The 13,219-nt window shown below is 31.2% G+C and overlaps 1 protein-coding gene across 5 annotated transcripts in view; it reads right to left on the bottom strand.

Annotated features, from left to right (window-relative positions):
* The window catches only part of NAALAD2 (N-acetylated alpha-linked acidic dipeptidase 2), a 91,202-nt gene that overhangs the window by 45,172 nt on the left and 32,811 nt on the right, over nt 1–13,219 (bottom strand). For all 5 annotated transcript variants that reach the window (XM_031960965.1, XM_031960962.1, XM_003764328.3 and 2 more), the window contains 4 exons: nt 12,252–12,350; nt 3,696–3,781; nt 3,124–3,243; nt 2,793–2,875 (listed from right to left, as the gene is read on the bottom strand). In XM_031960965.1, coding sequence (XP_031816825.1) covers nt 2,793–2,875; nt 3,124–3,243; nt 3,696–3,781; nt 12,252–12,350 — 388 coding nt within the window. The remainder of the gene's footprint in view (nt 1–2,792; nt 2,876–3,123; nt 3,244–3,695; nt 3,782–12,251; nt 12,351–13,219) is intronic.

Raw genomic sequence — 13,219 nt, 5'->3', positions numbered from 1 at the left:
GCATTAGGAAAAATGATCTAAACTGAATTCAACCAATCAGCCTGCTATTGATATAATTGTAATGTCATTTTGTCCACAACAATATTTAAGATCCTGTTAATTCCCTTATTAAAATTGAGAATATGCTGTAAACATTATTTCCATGATCTCTGAAACATTATTTCCATGACTTCTTTCTAGTATTTCTATTATGAGGGGAAAAAATAAAGTTAGTACAATAAGTATGAGCTATTCTTAGTGAATTCATAATGGGTCCCAAGGATCGTTATTTTCCCACATGATCACAAAACATCTAATATAATAATTCATTCAATAATCCTCACAAGGATTCATGCCAAAATCATTGGTTTTAAGTTTTTGTAACACTTGGTTTTTAGGTTGTAATTCTAAATAACATTTGTCTGCTCCTGTTCTTTTGGATTTTTTTCCACTGAAAGTGATTTTTCAAAAATTACATTAACAGCATTTTAGCAAGCATATTTATGTTTTTATTTTGAAAATCTCAGCTAAAATTAATTTGCCCCTCCAAAGGGACAAAAGAATGGTGTTATTTATAGCTGTTAGGAGATCTTTTTACTATGTCTTCTCCTATTCTAGGTTCCAATCCCATTTATAGTTTGCTGTATGCCCTTTTCAATCTGAAAAGTAACCTTATTCACAAAAAGAAGAAATTGGCAAAATTCTCTCTTATCTCTTAAAATATTATCTGCCACTGGGCTCTTCTATTTCTTGCTCTTCATTATTACCTTAGACAGTATTTTATAAAGACCTCTTTGTTGCCTTTAACATTTTTCATTCTGGGTTTAGCCATTCTGAATGAATAGATAGGAATATCAATTTTTCAAGAGATGAAACTCCCTTTACCAGTCCAAGTTGGTTCCATATCTGTAACTTGTAATCTTAGAGAGATAATTAGAGTTAAGTATGGTACCTAGTGTCATATAGACAGTATGGAGCAGAAGAAAAACTTGAATCCAGATCTTTTTGGCTTGAAGACTAGTTTTCTAACTATTGTTTCATGATGGCACAACTAATAATAAAGTTAAGTTCAATAGTATAATCCATTAAAGGTGGGAGACAGAACAAGAATGACAGGAGAAATGAAAATCCCATAAAATGATCTAAAGAAAATTTGATTAGAAAAGAGATAGGGAAAGACAATGAACAATACACATGAAAGATATCATAAAGAAATCCTTGCTCAGAGGAGAGAAAAGAGACAAAAAGACATACATGAAATAATAACTCCATCTCATGGTCTCAAAGAATTGTGGCTAAAACCTTTTAGGCATGTTTGGAATTTGGAAACTTACTTGACATCACCATTTATTATTTATGCCCAAAACCAAATGAAATCTATTCTTTAGCTAATGACTATATCAGTTGATTTTTCTAAAGAATAAAAGTAGCTATAAAAATAATTTGTTATAACTATTCAAAGAATAATTATTCTGTTTCTGAAATCAGAAAATGAGTATGAATGATGCCATTAAAGAGAAAAATATTTTTTCTAAAGGACCGAAATTCCATAAAATAAAGCTTATAATTGTTTGGGATCTTTTGTTTATTATTTATTTGGGTTATGTTTTTTGTTTTGTTTTTGCTGTTTCTTGCTTATATAATTTAAAAAAAAATTTTCAGTACTTCAAAAGTCAAGAGTAAACCAAAACCTTCATTAACAATTATGATCATCATTACTTTAAATAAAACAGTGAGAGTTAGAGCTGAAATGGAATTTTATTCCAACCTCCTCATTTTACTGAAGAGGAAAATGGATCTTAGAAGGGATGTGACTTATTCAAGGTAATGGAGGAATTACATGGCATAGTCTGGATGCAGATATATTTCTAAATCTATTAGCAGAGTCTGATTTAAATTTATGCTTGGTGTTATTGTTATCATAACTTTAAATGGAAATATAATGGTATAAATTTAAGTTCTGGTTTAAAAAAAAAGGGGGAGGGGAGCCCTATGGTAATATAGATATGCCCTAATTTAAGAAAACTCAATTATGTGGAAATCCAGAATTTAAAAAGATATATCAAAGAGGGGCTAACCAATAATATTATAAAAGTTATTTTCACTTTACAAAAGGATTCCTTTGAAAATCAAGATCATCTAATTACTTTTGGTATTCACAAATCACTAACTATAGTAGAATCTAAGGATAAAGGAACTTATAGCTAAACATTAGTTGATACTGCCAACTAAAGGACAATTTCAAGTGAGAACAAAGAATTTCTCTTCATATTATAGCAAATGTCAATGGGGAAACATGATTCAGTTTTAAAGAATTTAAGCACATCAGTATACATCTATTTTTTAAATTAAAGAAGAGCTACAATTGGAATTCTACCATGACCCTTTAATTTAATATTGAAGTTTAAAAAAAAGATCAATTTAAGAAATGATGACATGTTTTTCTTAGAATTCCAATTGCAACTCAAAAATTTAGAATAACAATAAATTAATAATGTCCAAAATAGCTCTGCTATTGTTGCTATCTTTTTTGTTATTTTTGGAGTTAATGATTTATCTTATTTTTCATAAGTTCATATGGATCTAAATTATTTTGACAATAATAAATGTCCCCTTTTTACATAATACTTTAATCAGAGACTGTCTTAGTTTATGAAATAACAAATATGAGTACAGAATACAATTTCTTCAGCAACTCTGGAAATTAAAAACCTTATTAGGCAATAGTTGCTATTTTTAAGTTTCTTTAGGTATACATACATTTGTTCATTGCTGCCAAAGGAAATGACAAGAATGGTCTCTTCTTTATTTACCTCAGCCCATTCTGTGGAACCCAAGAGTCCAAATTCTTCTGCATCCCAGCTAGCAAAAATAATAGTTCTTTTTGGTCTCCAGCCTGAAATTGCAGAATTAATTTACAGTTAAACACAGAATCAAAGAATTTGAGCTAGAAAGGTCCTGGGATGTCAATGAGTCCAATATTCCTATTTCACTGTTAAGTGGCAGAACCAGGATTTGAATCTAAGTCCTCTGACTAGAAATCTAGCACTTCACCCAGTGCATCATGACTAAAATAAAAAAAAAATTAAACATTTCATTTTCATAATTACTTTTCACCCCATGCCCCCAACTTCAGTTGTTTACCTCCACTCATCATTTTTCCAAAACTCCGGACAACTTCTTGTAGAACAGCTGCCCCAGTGGTTGGATCAATAGCACCAAATACCCAAGAGTCCCGATGACCTCCAAGAATAACATACCTATCTGAAAACATATTTAAATTTTTTAAATTGTTTTATTTTTCTATTTACATGTAAACAATTTTTGACATTTATTTTCAAAAATTTTAAATGAAAACATCTCTCTCCTACTTTTGTTACCCTGTCACTAAGATGACAATTTGATATGTTATACATGTGCAGTATGTAAATATATTAATCATAAAGCACAGATATTTAAAGAGTGATGATTCTGAATACAAAAGCTTTAGCACACTAAAGCCATCTAATTGTTTAAGTTACTAATCATCTTTCTTCCCTATTAAAAAATAAAATCTTTTTTTAAAAATTAAAGATATTTTAATCTTTATATTCTCTTAGTTGTGCATATTTCACTGAATGAATTTTTCATACCACTAATAATATATTAGAAGGTATGTGATTAGGTTCTTTAAACCTCTGAAAAAACTGAATCTGAAGAAAAAGTGAAAGACACACCTGGTTCCAAAGATCCTCTGATCATTCCAATTACATTGTAAATCCTTGTTATTTCATTGGTATTGTGAACATGCATTCTGACTTTCCTGTCAATTAAACAAGAATGAAGAGAAATTTTATTTTAAGGTTTTATGACTAATAGGACCACATGTAGAAAACTGAATGCCTAATATTTTATGTAATTTTCGCCTTCCATCCTAGTTCATGGGTCCCTTGATATCTACCCAAAGACTCCAGATTAAAAACTCTTGGACAGAAATACAACATGGGCAGGCACAAAGAGCCCAGTTCGGGCTGGTAAAACAAGGTTTGAGCACCATCTAGTGGCATAAATAGAAATTGTACTCCAATTAGCTTCCCTGTCCCTGGGATCACAAATGGGTACCTGAAAGGATCTCTTTTACTGAAATCACTCAGAGAAGCAGACCCAAGGCTACTAATACATTAGCCCCTCTCCTGAATCTTTCTTTCCCTATTTCTTTCTTCTTGGGAGAACAGGTGTCTGTCCTCAAACTTAATGCTTCCTTTACAGTGTTTTTTTTTTTATTTCAAGTTTTTAAAGATAAAATTCTTTAACCATTGTATTACTATTGTGTTTTTAATCACCTAAATGAAGCAGAAAAAAATACATTACATGGAGAGAATGAGTAGGTGAGTGAAATAAATGTTGTAACTGTGATATATATTTGCTAAGGCAATTTTACTGGCTGGGGGCTGAGAGTCATAGATAAAAGAATTGCTTATTCAGTTCTACAACTCCCCAAAGCAAAAGGATCTTGCTGGATAATTAACTAAGCAGCTTTGATTAGGGAAAGTTGTGACAATATGAAATTGGTATCAAAGATGAGTCTTGGCTGGTTTCTCTTCCATTGTTTTTATTTCTCACAGACTTGGAAAAAACAAAACAAAAAACTCAACCCACTCTCACAGAGGAGTACACAGAATGAAAGTCAAACTCAAAGGAAGGAGTCAAAAAAGTTATGCAGAATGGCTGTTACAGTCATAGTTATGAAGATAAATGATTAAATATTCCCTAGGATTAGGCTTTCTAGGAAGTGGGGGAAGTAAGTATGACACAATTTCAAAATTAATCATCATTCTTAACAGCTTTTCCATCACTTTCTTAAGTCTGAATAATAAATGGATAAATCAAGCTTTAGCACGTCTATATTCAAGGTATAAATGTTCACACTAAAAATTTAAAACAGCATACCAATGAGTCAGCTTCAGCACACCATTAGACCTATACAAAAGTCAAATCACTGAGAATGACTGTTCACAAGTCCAGAACAGTATACTATCACCACACTGCTGCTATATTAGAAAGAAAAGACAAATATTCTTTAACTTTCATAATATGGTAGTCTCACTGACTGCTCTATTTGGCCATTTTTCTTGCCACTTCATGTTGACTTTGTATACATTGGTCTATTACTGTTTTTTTTTAGCTCTAATTTATTATCATTTCGTAGAGGTCATAGAATATTTCTCTGAACTTTTCATAAGTGACTTTCTTTAATCCACAGCAATATTCATATCATGAAATTTTTTAGTTTCTTCTAAATCATTGTGTGTGTATACACACACACACACACACACACACACACAACATATGTATTTGGTTTCTGCTTCTTGATATCATGCAATGATGCAATTACATTTTAATATAAATAGATTTCTTCTTACAGTGAATATATGCTTTAAAATAGAGTCCTTATAGTGGAGTTTCTGAATGGGTATGGACTTAACTTACATGTTTCTAAATTATTTTCTAAAATAGCTAAACTAATACATAACTCCAGCAGTGAATTAAGATGCCTGATCTTAAACAGTCCTTCAAAACTTAATCTGTTCACCTTCTGGAATTTTATTTAGCCAGTTTAAATGGCATAAGGCAATGCCTCAAATTCTAAGCAGTAAAAATTTCAGATGATAGAACTGTTTCTTTTTTGCTTTCTTTCCAAATTAATAAAATTATAATTTAACAGAAAAACTAATTTAAATTATGAATTTTTAAAATATGAAGTTATTTAAAATGTATTAATTCAGCCACAAATGGAAGGTTAGAAAGCAATATTCAGTGATTTATAATATATAAGAAATGAACTTAAAACATAGATTTATACAGAATTAAAGAAATAAAAGATTTTATGCTTAATTGAATTTTAAAAATTGTAAATGGTAATTATTTCAGGCAAAATTGATAAAGTCAAGACAAGTCAAGAAGAGATTATGTTAAAAGGCTTACCATAAAATTAAGACTAGAGATTAAACCTGTAGTTTCACTGATAGAGACAATTCCAAAGTAAAGAAACTCCCCTACAAATGAAGGTCAGTCAGCATTTTCTCTGCAATTAGTCAGAGAGAGCTTTCAGAGCTGATAGGTTCAATGACAGGAATATGAGAAGACAGCCAGAGGAAGGCAGAGGTAGAGGCAGAGGCAGAACCCGAGTTCTAATCTTAGCTCTCTATCCATTATGCACCATGCTACCTTTGAAACTCTTAACTCTAACACATACTCTCTCTCATTCACTCTCTCTCCTTTCTCTTTTCCTCTCTCCTTCTACCTCACCCCCTCACCTAAGTCCTTAAAAGAAATGGAAATTTAATTACAAGATTTGGTAGTTAGAAAATAATTGTTGAATATGTGTCTCTCAATGGCATCTCATGGATTTACACAAACCTCATAGAAGGGTAAAAAGGATAGAGATTAAAGCTTTGAATAGAATATTAGAAAGATAAGATATTAGCGATCTTTTAAAATTATTAAAATATTATCCATCATTTCCATAAAACTGATCATATGCAAGATCATAAATAAAGGATTCATCAGTTTGTTACTGTGAGAACAAATGTATTCCCATGATTGTAGGTCACAATCATAATGATGTTTTTTCTTGGTCATAATCATAATAAAGTTTTTTTTTAAGATCTTGGCAATATTCTACTATATTCATGTACTGCAACTTGTTTAATCATTCCTTAATTTATTGAAATGCCACCTTCTTTATAATTTTTCATAATTCTTCTAATTAGAGGTGTTCTTTCCCTTCTATAAACCTCTAAATAATTTTCTTCTACATCTCCTATGGCACAATCACCTTCTGCCTCATATCTTACCCATTTGTAAATATGACATTATTCCTTATTAGATTATAAACTCCAAAGGCAGGGAACATATCTTCTAAATGTCTTTTTATTCCCTTCAGCATTGAGAACATTGTCTGAAACATAATAGTAAGTATAAATAGTGTTAAATAGAATTGAATTATTATATACTCATTTATTTTACATTTATGGGGATAATTAAAATATCTATTCAGCTATTTAGGCAGCTAGATGGTGCAATGGATACTGGACCAGGAGTCAGAAAGTTTCATATTCATGAGTTCAAATCCAGCTTCATAACTTACAGACCTGGGCAAGTCACTTAACATTGTTTGCCTCAGTTTCCTCATCAATGAGTTAGAGAAGGAAATGACAAACCACTTTATTCTCTCTGCCAAAAAAAAAACTCAAACAAGGTCACAAATACTCAGACAACTAGAAAACAATACAACAGTAATATATATGTATGTGTCTATATATAGATAAAAATATATGTGTGTACATACACATATATACATACATATGTATGGTGTACAGGTGATACAGGTCAGGGAGATATAAAAAGCTAGCACATCTAGTATTGGTTTTCCCTTTATTAAAGTCATAATTTTATCCCTTACTTTGGTATGGAGGTAAAAATATATTCTAGAAAGCTATGTTAGGAAAGCAATGAGTCTAGCATCCCTGATAAAGCTGAGACGTCTTCAAGGATAACCTGGAGATAGATTATGTATCATTTATTCTAGGAACAATCTACGTTCAGAGAGAATCAAAAATTGGTCATAACAACTTCTAATGATCAACTATTTAAAAGCATGGACAGATGGGGAACTCCATTGGTAAAAGAATGCCCACATAGATGAAATCATATATTCTTGAAGCAACAACATTTGTTAACACCTGTATTAGAATAAGGAATAACTCTACCTGAACTTATGGGTGTACAAAGTGTGGCAGTCACCATTTATGAATTTATAATCTAGTTACACACACATATATTCATATATAATTTGGTCATATACTCACTTAAATATTTGTCATATGTACATATACATATAAATATGAATATATAAACATGAAATGTTTCTTATCATAAATGTGTACATAAGAAAATGTATAAAATTGCATTTATAAAGCAACTGTATGAGAACAAGACCACATCATAATTCTTTCCAAATAGGATGCAATAATAATAGCTCCTTGTACAAATATAATTATTTCCATTTTACATATGACACAATTAGGCTCACAGAAATAATCAGCTGCCTTAAATCACGTACTTATTAAATGGCAAGACTAGAATTCAAACCCAAATCTTCTGATTCAAAGGATAAACACTATGTATTATACTATTCTGTTTCAATAGAAAATAAGTAATCTTTAAAAAAAACAAATTAGCCATTAATTTAATCTACATCCCTTCAGCAAGAAGAGTGATGGATACTATGTACAAATGAAAATGAGAGAAAAAGAGATTAAGAATACCTAATCTATTAGAAATCTTTTTTAATGTTGCAAATAATTGAAGGCAGAAATTGAAAACTCAAAAAGTAACTGAAAACTAAGCACTCTTGATTTTTATGGAAATTTTAAAAATATGTTCACCAACATCACTACTTTAGTCCCCTGGATAACTAATGAAAATAATTGCTCAGAATTTTACTCAAATGTCCAAATGTTATATAACTGTGGCAATAAATTCTTTTTGTTCAATAGGAATTTTGAGAGCTCAAGGTTTAATGATACAAGACAGTTGCATAGTGAAAACATTTGTGGCAGTCACTTCTGTTGCAAGACAATGTTTAAAGTATTCATTCACAAAGTGCTATTAAAGACATTAAAAGAACAAAGCAATCCACTTAGAATAATAAGAATAAAAATTAGAATAAAACTTTAGAATAAACTTAGAATAAAAAGAATAGCATATTTGGAATGATGGCCAAAGGGGTATAAAGCTGTGCATTGCCTTTGATCCCGTAGTGTCCCTACTGGATCTGTATCCCAAGGAAATCATAAAGAAGAGCAAAGGACCCACAAGTGCAAAAATGTTTATAATCAGCTCTTTTTGTGGTATCAAAAAATTAGAAAATGAATAATTGTCCATCAGTTGGGGAATGGCTGAATAAATTGGGGTATATGAAGGTAATAAAATATTATTGTTCTATAAAAAATGATGAACAAGCTGATTTTAGAAAGGCTTGCGAATATTTACATGAAGTGATGCTGAGCGAAACAAGAAGAATCAGAAATGTATTGTATAGAATAAAAGCAAGATTGTGCAATGATCAACCATGAAAGATTTGGTTCTTCTCGGTGGTTCAATGATCCAAAGGAATCCCAATAAACTTTGGGTAGAAAATGCAATCTCCGCCCAGAAAGAGAACTATGGAGATTTAATGTAAATCAATGTATGTTATGTTCACTTCTTTTTTTTTTCTATTTTTTTTTCTTTTCTGTGTTTTTTCCCCTTTTGTTCTGATTTTTCTCTTTCAACGTGATTCATAAAGAAATATATATTTTAAAAGTTAATATACATGTATAATCAGAAAAAACATTTTTTTAAAAAGCACTGTATATATTGAATGCAGACTCAATTCATCTATAATATTTAGCCATTAGATTTCTTCTAAAAAGTCAGCAGAAGTTCCATTTATCAAAGCATCAAATCCAAAGAAATTAAATAACCCAAATAAGAGGTTAGAGAAGATTAAAATGTTTTCATTAATTCTCCTTATGAATCCCAGTGCTTAGTCATAGTTCCTGGAATCAAAGGAAAAGTATGCTATGTTTGAAAAAAAACAAATACATTAGAACTATGATTAGTGAAAAAAACAAAACTATTAAGATTTATTGCTCGGTTGAAGATAAAAAAAAAAGAAAAGAATCAAAGAGAGGAAAAAACTTATCTTAAATCAGTCAAGATAACAAAAAGAAAATAAATTAAATGGATGAAATATCTTATTTTTCATATTAAGATCTGTATGTTGGGAAGGGAAGAAGAAGGAAGAATAGGTATTTATCTAATGACTGCTACCAGCTAGGCAAAGTTCTAAATCTTTTATAAATATTATCCATTGAGTTAGTATGTAGGGACATAAGATAGGCCCTAAGGATGTGTTTTCATCCATAAAGGAAGCTTCCAAGTGAAGTATTTCCTCTAGTGATGCAGAATAAAATTTTTTGCTATTTTTAATCTTAAAAAGTTATGTGGCTATTGATTTAAGTGATCTGCCCAGTATGTATTAGAAGTGGGTGTGGAATCCTAGTCTCCCTAACACTTAACTTCACCAGAAGTATCAAATGCACAGCCCACAAAACTCCTTAGTGCTGTCCAAAATATGTAATTGAAAAGTATTTTAAGAATAGATAAAAATACAACAGAATATAGATAATTTCAATATGTGATTTTCTAAGTCAATATGAAACTCTCAAGGATCTTTATGTATGATTTAGTGGCCCCAAGATTCTTTCTGAGTTTGGTATCACTGTACTATACCATGTCATCTCTCAGTGTGAAGCTTTTTGGTTATAAATGTTGGAATACCATTAATTTTCAAGGAAATAAAGTTTTGGATGAACAATGAGAAAAACAGAGGATGTGCAAGTCAGCTAAAGCACATTTCCAAAGAAAATCAATGTAACATTGCTTTTGTCCAATTCTGGGGCAATTTATGAAGCTTTGTACTTCTATGTGTGTATAATATATATGTGTGTATATATATATATATATATATATATATATATATATATATGTGTGTGTGTGTGTGTGTGTGTGTGGGTATATATACATATATATTATATAAATATTATATGTTACATATATATGTATATATGTGCATGTGTGTTTGTGTGTGTGTGTATACAGATATATATACATATCCAACATTTGGTAGGAAAGGACTAAACTGGTAAATGTGAGTGGAGGGCTACCTTCCTCAAGAATAATACTAGGTTAATTTCTTTCCTTTTTGAGCTTCAAATCATATACCCAGACTCAAGATATTTGAGGGGTTGCAGATTTCTAGCCTAATATCCACTTCTCCATCTCATTGGATGGATCTTCTTAGAATTTCTATTTAAGAAAAGTGTCTGGGGAAGCCATGTCTCATTTTTCTGGACTTCTGCCATGACCCAGCTTCTCATCCTGATGCTCACTCCAATGCTAGAATTCACACAATGAGGCACTCCAGACTTACTTTACCAGGCTAGCACATCAAGTTTTTCATCTCCATCTTTTAGATCTCTTCAGCTTTCTTTTATGTATTATCTTTACCCATCAGAAGGTAAGCTCCTGGAAGACTGTTTGTTCTTTCTAGTAATATCTGTATTCCTAGTGCTTAGCATAGTACAAGCACAAAATAAATGATTAACAAATGCTTGTGACTGGATGTTAGCCCTCTGGAAGGAGAGATCATCCTATCTCCTGCCTTCTTTGATCTTGTCTGTCTACCTCTCCCTTACAGGTAGGATACTAGGGTAGTGTCTGAACAATCTTTCTACTTACAAAGGAAGAAAGGAAATCTCCTTGGAAATGGTATGGGCAATATTGGACCTTAGCATATATCTATCTGTACCACCCAAGAGCTGCACCTATACATTTAGACTCACATAAATCTAAAACACACATGAAAGAAATGATATAATGAATGCTAGAACAGAAAAAGGATAAGGGGCCAGTTATGTGGCAACAAACAAATTAATCAACCAGCTTTGTTTTAGGGCCTACTCTTTGCCAGGCACTGTGGATACAAAGATAAAAATTAAGTAACTACTTCCCCTAAGGAGCTTACATTCTCTCACAAAGATTAAAGAATAAGAGGAAGATAACCCAAGTACTTCAGAAGTAATATGGGCAAGTATGAGGAATAAACAAGTTGTGATCTGAATCAATGAAGAGAATATATCTATGCTGCCATGATAATATTGGAAAAGAACACTTCCATCAAAGCATCAAAATAAGTAGATAGATTCATGGTACCTTCTCAGATCACAAAAGAAAGCATTGTGTAATTAAAGAAATCAGGCAGTAGGCATCTAAGGAAAACATCTATTCCATTTTTGCTTTTTTCCCTAATATACACTGTTACAAATCTACACCGTTACAGATCTCATTAATGTGTATTCTTGCAATATATCTCTTCTAGCTTTGTTTTTCTTTGATTCAGTTCTTATGCCCTAGCACCAGGCCCAACCTGAGTCTACTAATTCTGTAGAAGTCAATAGCCTAGAAAAGTTGAAGAACTAGTATAACAAGGAATAGTAAGAAAGTGAAATGAGTGCTTTTGGAAACAAAGGCAGGTAACTCAGATAAATAATTATGCTTATATACTATGTAATGAAATAATTTTCATTTATGTGACATAATTTAATAATAACAACAAACTTGTGAAGTAAGCAGTAAACATGTTACCCCTGTTTTAAGGATGAGGAAACTACATTGAAACCTACTTGGTGGAATAGTTCCCTATAAAGCCAGGCCCAATGTTATAAAGCACATTAAGATTTCCTTTCCAGCTGTTATCTGGTGGTGCAATTCCTCCCATGTTGCTATTAAGAGAAAAACAAAAACACAAGTTAAAACTTGAGCAATTACAATTTCTTATATAATCTCATATACAGTGATGATAGTGATTGAAAAATTAGTTCTGACATTGAAAGTGATCAAGTATTTCAAAATAATTTACATAAATCATATCGTTTGACCTTCAAAATAGTACTGAATTAAAAACTATTATGATCACAATTTTATAGATTAGGAAACCAGAATAGTATTTCTTTTTTTTTTCTCCCCTCTGTACCACTCCCCCACACACAAAATGACCACCCATTTTTTCCTAGGTGATTAATATTAGATCCAAAATACTTTGTCCACGGATCAAAGAGCATTAAATATATAGTAGATGGTAAACAGCTACTTTAGAATAAATAAAAGTACTAAATTAAAGGATTATTAATTGTGACTCATGAGAAAAACTTCAAGGTCATATTTACTTTATTCTTCTGGCCCTCCACAAATTTATTCTAAACTCCTTTATGTTTCTTTATTAGATCTCAACTATTTTTATTTTTTTTTCTTCCCTTTATAACCACATAGTTTTAGGCTCTCAACATTTCTTACTTGGATTATTTGTAATAGTCCCCTCAACTCAACACATATCTTCATTCAGTGCCTATAATGTATGAGGGTATGTTGGCAAGACATTGGAAAAACAAAGACAAAAATATAATTCCTTCCCCTCAAGGAATTTGTACTATATGTAGTATATTGTGATACAACATGCATGCAACAAACAGACAAGGTTAAATATGAGGTAATCTGAGAAAGTTGAGAAGGCTGTCTTCAACAGCAGAACTTGAAGAATCTGGATGGCTTTTATGGTAGAGAGAGCATAATAATTTCATCCTTTGAAAAAAGA

This window comes from Sarcophilus harrisii, chromosome 3 (assembly GCF_902635505.1).
Source record: "Sarcophilus harrisii chromosome 3, mSarHar1.11, whole genome shotgun sequence".
Classification (NCBI taxonomy): domain Eukaryota; kingdom Metazoa; phylum Chordata; class Mammalia; order Dasyuromorphia; family Dasyuridae; genus Sarcophilus; species Sarcophilus harrisii.
This window is presented reverse-complemented; position numbering and strand designations above follow the sequence as displayed.